Genomic DNA, 13,814 nt, shown 5'->3' with positions numbered 1-13,814 from the left:
TTTCCAGGATGAGAAAGGCAGCCATCTTTAAGTAGGAACGGCGTGTAACTGCAGTCATCTTTACGTAGCCGCACTACTGCTGCTCTCCAGCACCTCGTCTGCAGATAACTTCTATTTCCTGGTAATAATGAACACTCAGAGTCCATTTATTGTGTAGCTTCTGCTTCATTTGAAGGACTGCCTCCATCTGCTGAAGAGGAAGGTGATGTGAAGATTATGATGGGATGGAAGGGCATCTTGAATCTGGGATCAAACTTTTCTGGAGTAAAATGCGCCACCTGGTGTCAGGAAGCTTGATCTAAATCCTGTTGAGACATTCAAACCTGAGACACTGAAGCAGTTTGCTTCAGTATGATGGAAGTGAGGCCGCTTCTGTGATGCTCCAGCGCTTCAGGCTTCACAAAAGCAGGACACAACGCACATTAGCTTCATTTATTGCACCAACCTTATGCTGAGTCGGATACTGGCCAGAGCTTACCCGACGTTCACGCGTGTTAATGGACCGTTACACTTTAAAAACGGAGAACACAGCAGTTTCACGTTAGAACTGTCAGGATGGAGAGCGGTGACAAACGTGCAGCAAACAACCTACATCTGAGGCCAAGAGAACGACAAACAGCCAAAGAACTGGAAGCAGGAGGGCTGACTCAGCTCCCATCTGGAGGAGGAGGGTGATCCTGGGAGCTGAGGAGGACAGAGTTCTGAAGCTTCTGCTGTGAATCTGCAAATGTAAACAAGCGAGTTCCTTCTGTGGGCTGGGGTCAGTCTCTGCTCTGCCACAGTGAGGACAGGAGGGGGGGCAGCAGGTTGAGAGCGGGGCGGTGCTCCTGCACGCCCAGGGCGACCAGAGCGCCGGTTAGGAGGGCCTGCACTCTGGGCAGGACGGGGGGCTGAGCCGGCATCACCTGTGAGGGAGGTGACAATGACACGATCATATCCTCAATGTTTCTGGTTAAAAACTAATAGAAAATATGGTTTAGTACAAAAACATCAACTAATTCCTTCATGAATGAATGGAAACTTCTGTCTCTTTTAGTAACAATTTAAGAAAGTCTGCTAGTAAAGAACAAAGCTGACGTGGCAACAGGAGGCTCACCTTTTCGACTTTGTGACAGTGAATGAGTCCATCCCGCCCCACATAGAATGTAGAAAATGCATCGTAGGACCTGGAAGATACGACATGTACCTGAGGACCACAAACATCTAAAAGCAGGAACAAAATGTTCAATCTATCACCAGAAGGGCCGTAATAGTCAAAAAGGACAAATGTTTGTCTTCTTTTTTACTCACCGCAAGGAATAAAAGTCTGGATTAAGACACTTATCTGTAAAAACATAACTGACCGCTTCACTGCTTGACGTTAGCATGTGCCGCGTTAAACCAGACGAGCGTCCGTCTGATTCCACTGAGCAGAAAACGTTCATGTGGTCTGCAGTTACAAAAGTTGCTGCCTGGAGGCGCTGTTGCCCCAAACCAGCTTAAACCAGTTTTTTTTTAAAAAGCACAAAGAAACACAATATTTGAGCCACTGCTACCCTTTGAATGACATAAGAGAGCACCTCCTTTTACTCCGCCCACGAGACATTTCAAGCTCTTCTTGATTCACTCTTCTATAAATTGATGCTGTGTAATTCTCTCACATCACTTCCTCTCTTCAGTCATTTAGAAATATTTCTGCTGTCTTAACGGATGGCCTGTTACCTGTACATGTGGGTTTTGTCTTTGCGGTAGAAGCGCAGCAGCACACAGTGGAAGGGGAGGCCCCTGATCCTCCAGCGAGCCTTGATGGTGCCGTCCTCTGGATGCTTGGTGAGCTTGAGCACGTCTAGCCGAGCCTCGGCGTAGTAACACAGAACCAGGAGGCGCCACATGGACAGCGTGATCTGGTACACCCGCCGGCCTCTTCAGGAGCAACAAAGAGAGGACAGAGCGTCAGAGTGATGACACGGTCTGCAGCAACTCCTACAGGGCGTGTTTCACCGAACATTTGAACGCCGTCGGTTCAGAAGGATTTGTGGGATTACCCAAAAATAGGTCATGTGGCGTCTGCAGGAATCCTTTTATTTTTGAAAAAACAATAGATTTTAAAGCAGCGTGACATAAACATGGAAGTGTTTCACGCAGACAGGCTTCAGGCAAACTCGTTTTAGTCAACGGTCACTGCTAGATTAGATGAAACTGAGGCAATCAAACGTGTGTGAATGTGTGTGCACAGGTGAAGCAGACTGTGACTTAAACCACTTTGGGCCTTCTAAGGAGGTAGTAAAAGTAATCTGAGAAATCAGCTCCGTTACTACAGCCACATGCTAATTAGCCAGTTGGAACTGAGAGGATCAGGGTTTGTGGAGACAATCTCCAGAAGGTTTAAAAGGAGAGCTAAGATCCTTCTTCTTCTGAAGTTAATCCGATGGAGGCTTGTTTGATGGACTCAACAGAAAGGTCACCACCTCTGTGTACTAAGACAGCTCAAGTGGCCAGTCGCCGTCCAAACAGTCTCCGTGTTACAATTCCATGCACAAGTGAATAAAACGCCTGAATTTAAGTATTTGGATCGATAATGGATAACTTTTAGCATCGTTGAACTTTTCTATAGTTTTTTTTACTTTATCTTATAGTTTTGGGGTCTTAAAGATCACTCACCTGGTCTTGATGTTGAGGAGGCCATTGATAAACTCTACGTCGTTAGAGTAAATGCTGTAGTCGTGGTTGGTCAAAAAGAAGCTGGGAAGCTGCAACACAAAGCAGAAAGCACACCGTGAGATTAATATAGTAGTGGCGCAACACACCGGACGACAGAGGGTCGCGTCCGGAACTCTTCAGGAGCACGCCGTGTTCCTGCACTCTGTCAGCTCTTTTTAACGTTTAAACAAACCAAACTCTGCAGCCGAGCAACAATCTGTCGGTCAACAAGCTGAGTGGCAGAAATAAGCAAATATTTGCAGGTTTTTTTTCTTCACAAAAACTGTTTTGATTTTATTGGGTATTAAAAAGCTCAGATGCAATTTTATTTAATTGGATCTGGTCTGAAGCCTCTAGAGCTGACTATCAGATGAAACTCATCATAGAAAACCTTCAACATCATCTTTACCACACAGTAACTCAGCATCAGTCTTCAGAGGATGCAACACTGAAGCTGCAACTTCCTACAAAGACTGAAGCATCCCAGTGATGGATGACAACAGTTTCTAATCCATAAAATGTTTTGGAGTCAAATTTAAATGGAATTCAATTAGGAAGTGAAGCAAATAATCAAAGTAAATATAAAATATTACCCATAATGCTATACGAGTCTGTTCAGTAATTTGTCATATTTATGAATTTCTTTTTAAGACTCTAAAGTTTACACTTTGAGCTTGTTGTAGTACCTATTTTAGGACTAATAGTCGTCCCGAAGTATAAGTCGCAGATACAAAAAAAAATGCATAGTAAAAGAAAAAAAGAAATTATATACAAGTGGTGCTTTTGGGAGAAATTTCTTTACCAAAATGCGAGAACAAGAACAGACAATTCATCTTGAAAGAATGTCTTAATTAGCTACATAGAACATAGAAGAAATTGATTACGTTCTTAAGTTGAATAAGTAGCGCAGCAGGATGTGAACAATTATTCAGATAACCACAGCATAAAACACATACAAACTAAACTCTTTAAATAACTTTGAATAACTGTTCATTTTAGAACAATTCCAGAGTTTTTTTGTATTTCTTAACAAGTTGCACCTCAGTATAAGTGGCATCCCTTCCCAAACTATGCAAAAACACAACTTATACTCCAAAAAATACAGTAAATAGGCAACATGATTAGGGTTCAGGTTTTAGTCATTTATATTGATGAGCTTTCTTTGATTTCTTTTTGTACCAAACAGTCAAACAAAGAAGAGGATGATTTATAGATGAATTAAAATTTACACCTCTTTTTTCAAATGTGCATTTTCGTTTATTTAAAAAATAAATGCTCAGACTTTCCAAACTGTTAAGACATGTTTGATGTTTATAGAAAAATGTGATAAACTTAGCAAAAGTGCAGAAAAAGTAAAAGTACATCAAAATAAAGGAATATTTGGGGAAAACAATTGAAATCTAAATAATGTGTAATTTCTGCAGGATCCATTTGGAGCTAAAGTCAGTAAAGCTGAAAAATGTTGCAGTGATCCCGTACTTATTTTACTTTTATGACAGCTGAATTTCAGAAATGAAGCCTGAACTAAAAATACAGTAAAACCAAATCAGAAATATAGAATAGAACAGGTTTCTCCTGTAACAGAGTATCTATTTTGTGAACACATACCAAATTATAAGAGTTCTACAGATGGCTAATTCCTCACTTCAGACATGAGCGCTTGTTTTTCTGAATCTCAGACACAAGACATGTTTGTGGAAGTCTTCAGTCTTCCTTTACAGAATCCAGTGGGACCCTTTTCTAACAAACATGTTATGTAAAGGAAAACCCTGGAGGAAACATGCAGAACTCTCACCTCAATTCTCAGTTTCTCCAGCATCAGGGCCAGCCTCTCCTCCTCCTCCTGGTCTCCTTGTTGACCGTCTGCCTGGCTTACTTGGCTGCACAGAGTCACAGCTGGCATCAAAGACACCTCCTGCCTCCTGCTAAGTCCACCATCCTGGAAGGATCTGATCTTCCCGTCGGGTAGCAGATGACTGATCGGGCAATGAAAGCAATAGAAGCGGGAGCCGTACATGAAGGGAGCAGGACACCGCTCTGCCTCAAACAGGTTCCTAAAGCAGTCTGGCTCCCCCTGCAGGTCAACGTCCCTCTGCAGGCTCTGAACATTTATATCATCCTCCCTGCTGCCATCCACCGTTGTCAGGGGGAAGGAGAACGCAGACGACTGGCGAGTCTTCAGAAAGTGCAGCTCTGCTGTCTTTGTGTGTCTGAGCTCAGGAAGCTGAACCAGCAAGCTGCGCAGGCGCTCCGACTCTGTGGGCAGCACCAGCACGCACACGCTGCGCGATTCCTCCCAGTCCTCATCGCAGCCCAGCTTCTGCGGCCGGATGGCCGGGTGCAGCGGGTGGGACAGCAGCGGCTGCTTCACGCTCTGATATCTCAGGCTGTTGGGGGGTGCCAGAGCCCACACCGCACTGCTCAGGGGCCGAGTCGGACCGAGCCATCGCCAGTCAACCACCTAGAAAGAGAAATTCAGAGGTCAGCTGCAGAGCCAGGGTGTTTCAAACGTCAGACCAGAAGACTTTGTCTGGTCTTAGTCAGGTTCAAATGTTATGTGGTAAAAAGCCACAGGCAACAAACCAGCTGCTAATCAACATCATGTGGAAAACTGTTTCTGACGTGACTGGATCTGCTCCATGGAAACACGTATCTAGAGATTTATGTGAAAATCTAAATATGAACAGGAAGCCAAAGAAAGGCGAAAGGCTGTTGATACTCTGCTATAAAGTTGTGTACTCATTTCAAATCAGTCTTTCATCCCAGACAATCTTGAGATGCAGCATCATTATTTTCAAACACATATTTGAAGACATATTTTTAGATCAGTAACAGTTTGTCCTGTCCACAAAAACAAAACAAACGTTTGATACAAAATTTAAATCAATGCATTACAATGTATTAGATTGTTAAGCAAATGCTACAAAAACAAACGGAGGTGAACACAACTCAAGTTATTTGTTTCTCCTCCTGTTTTTTTATGTAATTTCCTGTCACTGTGATTTTTAAACAAACAATTTTCAGAAATTCAATAGTTTATGCTTGAGGTATTTTAACTAGCTAAAAGGAAAACTTATTCTCTAAAGTAACAAACTGATGATTATTTTAGAATAATCTATGTATAAGAAAACATTTGTAACTTTTTTGGTTTGTTTTTACAGACTATCTGCATGCATGCTCATATACAATATGAACTAATAATAATATATGAACATATTCATCTATTTTTTGCCCCTTTTGAATTTGTTCAATCTCAATTTGTTGAGCTTTCTTGTGACAATGTAACTAAATACAAATGTTTTTAAAATAATTATGACTTAAATAAGATAATTAATTTATTGGTCAATGACAGATATGTAATACAATTTTAATAATACTACAAAACCTCAATTTCCTGTAAAAAAAATAAAAAAAAGAGGGCTGCCCTGTAGCACTGCTGATAAGACATATCATCATTTGACAGAATTCCAACTTTGGCGCTGACTCATCAAATCAGCTACAAGCTCCAACGGATCACCTGACTCCAGCTCCGGTTCTGGACGGGTTTCCTGGCGCCGTTGCTGCAGACGCAGCCCACCCAGAAGGCCACTCCTCCCCGGCTTGCAGCCATTCATCACATGGGTCAGGAGCAACCGCGCTCAGCAGCTGAGCATCAGCCGCAAAGGGCAGAGGGGGAGACCGTCAACGATGAGCGCTACCAACGAGTTTTGACGATCACAGGTCAAACTAGACAAAAAGGAAAAAAAAAAACGGTTCTTATTAATAACAATAACTAAGCCAAGTAAGTTATAAAATGCCACCAAGAAGAACTTTTACAAAAACCCTTCAAGTCTTTCTTCAGCAATGACATGATCTTCTCTCAATGTTTACAAAAGTAAATGACAATAATCAAGAATTCCTTTAAGGATGCTCCTGTTTGATATTATGGTTTCTTTGAAAATCTCAGCCCACTCACAGTTGATTCCACCTCATTTTAAAGGTCTAATAGAAGTCAGAGGATGTCCTTCATGATTCTCCTTACTTTTTTTGGCAGGATGACTTTGTTTTGCTCAACACGAGCTCTAGCAAAACTTCCAGAACATTCAGTGGGATACTGAAATCCGCAGAAGTCTTTTTTTTTTTTTTAACTAAAGTACATCAAAGGTTAAAAAGCCTCACGAACCAGGTAAATGAAGATCTGCAAAATTGCAGCTTGTAAGGACCTGAGCAACATGAAGGTGCGGTTGCTACTATCAATAAACTACAGTAATTAAGATTAATGGAAGGAAACAAAGTTACATTTGTGCAGGACTGCAGAGAAGAAAAATGTCACTTTGACGCATCCTTCACTAAATACTAGAGTCTAAAATTGTCCATGAGGTCCTGACACAGAACCTGAGCTCAATGGTATGATTGGTTCACCTTCAGCTCTTGAACGCAGCATGACAGCAGACAGTGTACATGACACTTGTCAGGAAATATAAGCATAAAAACAAAATCATCTTTAAATATATTTTGATGAGCTCCAAACGGTCTACCAGACTCCAGTCATCTCAGATTATCTATAATCCAGACCTCTGTGACAAACTGACCTATTCTCCTTCATTTCACACCAAGAAGACACGCGTGTAATATTCCAGTCAACGAGTTACAATGACACAAGGTCAGTGAGTGAGGCTACAAAATAAGACTTCATTCTTGAGTCAGTGTAGTCATTCTGAATAATCAAAATAAACTGCGCAACCCAACAAAGGAAACCAGAACCACTTCAGATTCAAATAAAAATAATAATAATTCCTGTCACGAACCTGTGCGCAGGTTCCTCCGAGACTCAGAATCGGAACCGGACTTCGAGAAAACGCCTTCCTGACCGACGACTGGTGCTAGCTTCTGTTGGGCTAGCTAGCTAGCTGGCTAGCTCGCGGGCGGGCGGTACCGAGGGTTCAGAAGACCTGACGCCGGTTTCCCCGAACCTCAGTGAGGCCAGTGTCTGTTCGGAGAGACTTGGGTTCCGTGCCCGCCCGATGAGGTGGGGTACAGCCACGAACCACCTACCTTCCACGGACGTCTCAGACTCCCGAGTGTCCTTCAGGCTGAACCCGCCTCACGCGGCCCGGCGTCACGTTGCCTTCACTGTCGTCGGAATTTCAGCCACCATAACACTGGGACCGAAAAAGGAAGCAAACCAGAGGCGGAGAGTTTTCTAAAGCAAAGGCGACATAACCAACGATAAGAAGGAGACGGGATCAGATGTTTTGTTATAATATAATATAAAATTAAATCTTTTTTATCCTAATACATATACGTAAAAACCTTGGTGCCTAAAGGGTTAAAAAAATAAATGTATAATTCATCAGAAAGAACATTAGATAATGTCATAAAAGACATTAACTGACAGCAACATTTATCTTTATTTATATTTAAAAAAAGAAGCCTGCCAAACTTGACATAGGTCTGCAAGGCTTATTAGTATTATCACTATTATAAGATGTTCAAATTTAAAACTAAAACTATATCGAAGTTTGCAAAATCTTCACAAGCAATACTCCTCAAGCCATCAGTCCCATGCATGACCAGGGGGTTTCTAAGTAATATAAATACATAATTTTACATGCATAATTACATGCATATTTTTAATTGGTCATTTACAACATCTGACTCTTAAACAATCTATTTAACTAAAACCTTTGCCAGAAGAAGGTCCCAGTGCTGTTTAATGAATCTAATACTTAACACCAACAAACACTTGACCTACACATAATGAATAACTTGGAAAAACTTATTTTGGAGAGATTTAGCAAAAAATAGTCTCCTTTTAGAATCTGCTCCTCTTTGTTATCATCATAAAACATTAAGAAGATGAGGATTCCACCTGCATTAGAAGGAGGATGTAGCGATGTCCTCTCAGCCAATCAGCGTGCAGGAAAATCAGCGGAATCAGAGACCGCGATCCTTTCAGAATAAAAGCCTCTGACTCAACTTCAGCCTCGCTGTTCTGAAGAACCGAGACACCCGCTTCCGGTGCGTTCGTGCGTCCCTACTTCTCTCTGCTCCGCAGATCTTTTTTTTTTCACCCACACCTGCTCACCTGCTCTCACAGGGTCCCTCGGTTCTGTCCGTGACCCACCGCTGCTCGAGACTCACCTCCAGCGCGCGCGCCTGCTGACATGGGCTGCAGGTTCACCTGCACCAAGCAGTGCCTGTGCGCCATCAACATCCTCTACGTGGTGAGTTTCCATATGTTTCTATGTTTAACACGGTTCTGGTGAGGGTTCGGGAGTGGACTCCATCTGTGAGCCAGCTACAGAACGGGTCAAAGCGCGCGACATTTGCGCGTGCACAGGGAAGATAGAATTGCCTGATGGCAAATTTTAAAGAAAATTCTAAAACTTCAGAAACTTTATTTCTCCAAAATCAAATGTACTTTCTATAAAATATAAATACATTTACGTAGAACAAAACCTCTTTAAAGTGGAGATGTAAAGAGCATTTTATATATCCTAAACATTTGTTTCTTCAGAACAAATAAAGTCAGGTTTCTCATTCATGTTGAATCAGTCTTTAAATTTACATCTACATATTTGTTTTTCGAACAAATGAGAAGTTGAATTTTTGTTTAATTTGTACATATATTTTAAATCAGTTACTGAGAATGTTGTAAATGCATATATCAGTGAGTAGTAGCAACCATTTAACTTCAATGTAGTAAAAGTAACTTAAATTTGGTGCATGGTCACTATTCACTATAGTGTAAATGGTCCAAATTTTAGCAGGAATTGACGTTTTCAGTGTAATTTCTGTGTGTTTGGTAATCTGGGAATAGGTAAAATATCATCTGGATCTGTTAGAAGTTTAAATAAGATGGAAGACAAAAAAAACTTGAAGGGTCTAGTTTGTTAAAAGTTTGTATAGCCTACAAATGAAAATGATGATTTACTAATCTGGTTGCACTAAATAGTAAAGTAATCTAATCGCAATGTTGGTGTTTTTGGCAGGACACTTCAAAAACTGATGTGTGTGGTTACATTTACTTTTGATTAAGTATGTTTCTGTTGCAAAATGATGGAAATAAGTTTTGTATCTGCAAACAAAATGTGTGTATTTAAAAAAAATGCATGTGCAGAATAGTCATCAAAATACCAATTTATCCTTGAGTCAAAAACATGCAATGATAAAACATTTTTTCATGTGTGAAAAAGATTTCCAAATCTACAGACGCAAAGTTATAAGCTTAGACTTTTGACACAAATATTTTGTTCACAACTGATTAACCTATCAGCTCCTTCTTTCAGTCAGCAGCCAATCAGAGTGTGGCTTTGCAGCCTCTTCTGAGCAATCAGATCACAGACTGAAACCAATCAATTCTAAATAATCTTTACTTGTTTCTTGTTATTTTTTATGACTATTTTTTTTTTTAATAGAGGCACATAAGTTTTCCAAAAGTACAAGTATTTTCCCGATCTTGTAGTTTTGTGTGAAGACTGGATTTTACAATACTAAAAAAAATACATAAAATACTTTAAAAAGACATATAACTCTATACAAATAAATCATTTTAGTGCAGATTGTGTGGGTGTTTTGCATCTTTTTTCCACGTCTGAAAGACAGGTGTTCACTTTTCTTTAAGCACAAACATTTCTCATTGAGGCGATGTTGACGCACTGATACTCTATGATGTCAGTGGCAAAGTTAATGGACACAGAAGCTTTTGCTAATTCAGAATCCAGCTTCTCTTTGAATTAAGGGCTGATCCTTTTCTGCTCATGGTAATTAAAGCTGACATTTATCATGTATTTTTAATGACTTACTATGTTTCTATAACTTATTCTCTGTGTGCTCTGACCCGTAGATGGTGAGCGTGCTGATGATCGCCATTGCTGCGTGGGGAAAGTGGTTGGGTCTGCTGTCCAGCTTCCAGGTGGTTGGAGGAGTGATCGGCGTGGGCGTCTTCCTCTTATTGGTGGCACTGGCGGGACTTGTTGGGGCCGTGAAGCACCACCAGGTCCTTCTCTTCTTTGTATCCTTTGGAGGCTACTGGAGTTGGAGCTGAAAGCCAATTGACACCAGTTTGGGTGTTTTTGTGGGGCAAAGAAGCATTTTTCTGTCACCAATTCTGCAAAATAAGAGGTCTGTAATGTTCATACACAAGAACAGACTAAATGGGAAAACAGGAATCCAGAGAGTCATGATGTTCCTTGACTGTGGAGCTCAGTACATGATCATCCTGCTCCTGGTCTTCATCGTGCAGTTCTCTGTGTCCAGCGCCTGCCTGGCCATCACCAAGGAGCAGCAGGTAACGTCTGCAGGAGCTCCTCTAGCTAAAAGCAACGCTGAGCTGCTCTCTTCTCCCGGCAGATTTTTCATCTCGTCAAAAGATGTGTCCTGACTTCAAAACATGAGGAGGAGGAGCGTGCATAAAAGATGACTAACTCAGGCTTTTTTTGCTGCAGGACCACCTGTTGGAGATGGGCTGGAACAACTCTGACAGCACTCAGCAGGATGTGGAGAAGAGCCTTAACTGCTGTGGCTTCAGACACGTCGACCCCAACAGCACCTGCAGCGCTGTAGGTTTGGTTTGCTCTGAAGAAGTTTTTTGCCTCAGATTTGTCCTTCAGATCTATGTGTTTTGCAGGCCTGTTTCCAGAACCAGTCCTGCCAGCCATGTGCAGAGACCATCCAGGACCACGTGGGAGAGGTCCTCCACTTCGTTGGAGGGATCGGACTCTTTTTCAGCCTTACTCAGGTGTGGAGACCTCCAGGTGCTATAGTGTTCTGCAACCACATGGGGGCACTGTCTTAGTGTTTTTCTATGTAATCCCAGCTAAAACAGAGGATTGGGTCAAGAAGGCCATCTGACATATAACTGAGGTCAAATCCTGTGCTAATTGTCTGATTGCTGAAAGCAATCAGAGTATGTTATCCTACTATTTTCAACTATTTTATTTTTCTTCTTCCGTCAAAAGTTTCCTCCTCCTACAGTTTAGCAGCTAGAAAGCTGAAACCTATATAGTTCATAGTGATCCGTGGTGTGACCTGTGCTATTACTTTTGGTACCAATTGGAGTTATGGTTGATTTTATATTAATATTTTTATGAATTATTTTTCCCATAGACTTAACATTGGGAGCACCTTAAAATGCTTATATCTTAAAAAGTACTAAAGATAATTTCATGAAACTTTACAATATAATAGGGTATAGTAAACTACACGTGCTATTAAAATTGTAGCTCAATGTTTCTTTATAGCGCCACCAGGTGGTCGTGTTAGTAAGCAATTTGTTTTTGGCCTCTATCTCGAATACCGTAAGTCGGAAATTTATGCTTTCTTTTTCTGTGTGTTCCTTGGATGCTGATGAACGTTTTTCAAATTGGGACCACCCACTTCCGTCTGACTAGATTTTTCGCTATTTGCGATTTTTCGTGAAACACGTTTTTGGCTCAAAATTCAACATAGTTTTGTCAAACTTGACAAGATATCTTACAGACCCTATTTAGACTGCCCTAAATCCAATGGTACCACTCAATTTGCAAAATTCCTTAGCGTTTTCGAAAAAATTGTAATGCAAATTAGATGGGTGTGGTCACAGATTTTAAAAGGCTCTAAATCCTAGACAGATTGTCAAAACTTCACAAATTCTGAAATATCACTTCATCTTACAGTGATAAAGAAGTATGAAAAGAATTATGAAAATATTCCAAAAGGTGGCGCTATAATTTAGGCAATTGTGTTTAACCCTGTATCTCAAAAACTGCTAAACCTAGCTAAAATAAGATTCAACGCATATATTGTAGGGGGAGTCTTGTAAAACATACTAGAAAATGGGCTTTGCTGCGCCACCTAGTGGTGACTTAAGAAGGATATGCTAATTTTGGATGAGTCCTTGTATCTTCTAAATAATTGCATAGATGAGCATGCAACTACTTGTAGTTTGTTAAGCTGACCAAAGAGATATTTGGTATTAAATTTTATACCATTTGGTTTTATTGTTGATTTTATATGAATTTTTAAAAATAGTTTTTTTCCCTATCAAAATGCATTGGAAAAAGTTTAAAACCCAATATCTTGAAAAATGTTAGCCCAACTGGTATAAAACTTTGTAAGTAGATACTTCAAACCAATCTTTATATGCTCTATCAATTTGGCCCGATTGCGCCACCAGGTGGTCAGATGTTTCACAAAAGTCTATAGGCCTTATTCTCCAAGTGCATTTGTCTTAAGCATTACTTTTTACTCCTTTATGCTTCATTGGATGGTAAAATAACAGCTCATATTCATTAGCAATCTCTATTGTGTAAGACTTTTTCACAATTTAAGATTTTTCACAAAACACATTTTTGAATCCCTGTGTCACAAACTTTGACGGATCTTTGCGGTTTTCTGCACATACCCTATTTGGGCAACCGCAAATCCAATGGTAACATCCGTTTTGCGTAGTTCCGTACAGTTTTTGCGTAACACGTTATGCAAATTAGACAGGCTGAGATTGTAATGTTTGCAATGCTGCAGCTCCTTAACAGTTTCACATAACTTCACCAACTGTTCAAGACTTATTCCACAATGCAAGATAAGTCAGCGCAACAACTTTCACGACTGTGTTACTGTAGGTGGCGCTACAACCAATTACTGACGTTTCCTGTAATATCTCCAAAAGTGCTTGACCTGCGCGGACGAAACTTGGCGAGGGCGTCGGACGGAAGGTCTTTAACATGCTTGTAGCTGAGCAATGTTTTAGATTGGTATTTCTTTCAGCAATCAGATGCAATTTCTTCAGGGAATTGCAAATCTAGTTTTGGGCTGATTTGCTGCTTTGATGTTGGAAGCACAACCAGACCTCAACTCCTGTCTCAGGATGCTGTGTCTGCTCTTGTTGTGTGTCTCTGTTTCAGATTCTGGCAGTTTGGCTCACCCATCAATACAGGAACCAGAGGGACCCTCGAGCCAACTCGAGTGCTTTCCTGTGAGACGCACAGTCTTCACCGGATCCCTCCAAAACTCCTCTGTGTTCTCCTGTTGTGTCTCTGCTGTGATGACATGGGGGGGTCAGGCATTTTAAAAGTGACGACCAGCTGCTGGCTGCACTTAGAAGGCGTCGGACGCCCAGCTTTCCACATGCAACTGTGATTTATGTGTCTGTTGGCTTTTTTTACATGCAGAAA

The 13,814-nt window shown here is 41.0% G+C and overlaps 2 protein-coding genes across 6 annotated transcripts; one reads left to right on the top strand and one right to left on the bottom strand.

The window, feature by feature from the left end:
• Window positions 1–125: 125 nt before the first annotated feature.
• lg13h6orf136 (linkage group 13 C6orf136 homolog) lies at window positions 126–7,864 on the bottom strand. Of its 5 annotated transcripts, none has more exons than XR_002917628.2 (9): window positions 7,467–7,857; window positions 6,197–6,405; window positions 4,475–5,140; window positions 2,641–2,729; window positions 1,702–1,902; window positions 1,097–1,166; window positions 593–905; window positions 479–510; window positions 126–395 (listed from the first exon to the last, which is right to left on the bottom strand). XR_002917628.2 is itself a non-coding variant. In XM_024260335.2 (7 exons), exons 2-7 carry the CDS (start codon window positions 6,287–6,289, stop codon window positions 762–764), a joined length of 1,263 nt encoding a protein of 420 aa, XP_024116103.1. In that variant the 5' UTR covers window positions 6,290–6,405; window positions 7,714–7,864; the 3' UTR covers window positions 419–761. The 5 variants fall into 5 exon arrangements, 2 of the variants coding, with proteins under 2 accessions (XP_024116103.1, XP_024116094.1); XR_002917626.2 differs by having other exon boundaries at window positions 146–190; window positions 279–395; window positions 479–905; XR_004948907.1 differs by having other exon boundaries at window positions 479–905.
• Window positions 7,865–8,161: 297 nt separating this feature from the next.
• Window positions 8,162–13,808, top strand: tspan13b (tetraspanin 13b). Its single transcript, XM_024260378.2, has 7 exons — window positions 8,162–8,679; window positions 8,759–8,885; window positions 10,508–10,675; window positions 10,871–10,951; window positions 11,109–11,222; window positions 11,291–11,401; window positions 13,545–13,808. The coding sequence occupies exons 2-7, from the start codon at window positions 8,826–8,828 to the stop codon at window positions 13,617–13,619; spliced, it is 609 nt and encodes a 202-aa protein (XP_024116146.1). The 5' UTR covers window positions 8,162–8,679; window positions 8,759–8,825; the 3' UTR covers window positions 13,620–13,808.
• The last annotated feature ends 6 nt before the right edge of the window (window positions 13,809–13,814 follow it).

Source organism: Oryzias melastigma, linkage group LG13 (assembly GCF_002922805.2).
Source record: "Oryzias melastigma strain HK-1 linkage group LG13, ASM292280v2, whole genome shotgun sequence".
Lineage (NCBI taxonomy): Eukaryota > Metazoa > Chordata > Actinopteri > Beloniformes > Adrianichthyidae > Oryzias > Oryzias melastigma.
The sequence above is the reverse complement of the archived record's forward strand: the minus strand, read 5'-3'. Positions and strand labels throughout refer to the sequence as shown.

Coding starts and splice junctions, on each gene's coding strand:
- lg13h6orf136 (XM_024260335.2), bottom strand. CDS start 6,289: ATGGCTGCAAGCCGGGGAGGAGTGGCCTTCTGGGTGGGCTGCGTCTGC. Junction 2,730..4,474: donor TGGAGAAACTGAGAATTGAG/GTGAGAGTTCTG, acceptor TTTGTGTTGCAG/CTTCCCAGCTTCTTTTTGAC. Junction 1,167..1,701: donor GACAAAACCCACATGTACAG/GTAACAGGCCAT, acceptor CGTATCTTCCAG/GTCCTACGATGCATTTTCTA.
- tspan13b (XM_024260378.2), top strand. CDS start 8,826: ATGGGCTGCAGGTTCACCTGCACCAAGCAGTGCCTGTGCGCCATCAAC. Junction 10,676..10,870: donor ACCAGGTCCTTCTCTTCTTT/GTATCCTTTGGA, acceptor TGTGGAGCTCAG/TACATGATCATCCTGCTCCT. Junction 11,402..13,544: donor TCTTTTTCAGCCTTACTCAG/GTGTGGAGACCT, acceptor TCTCTGTTTCAG/ATTCTGGCAGTTTGGCTCAC.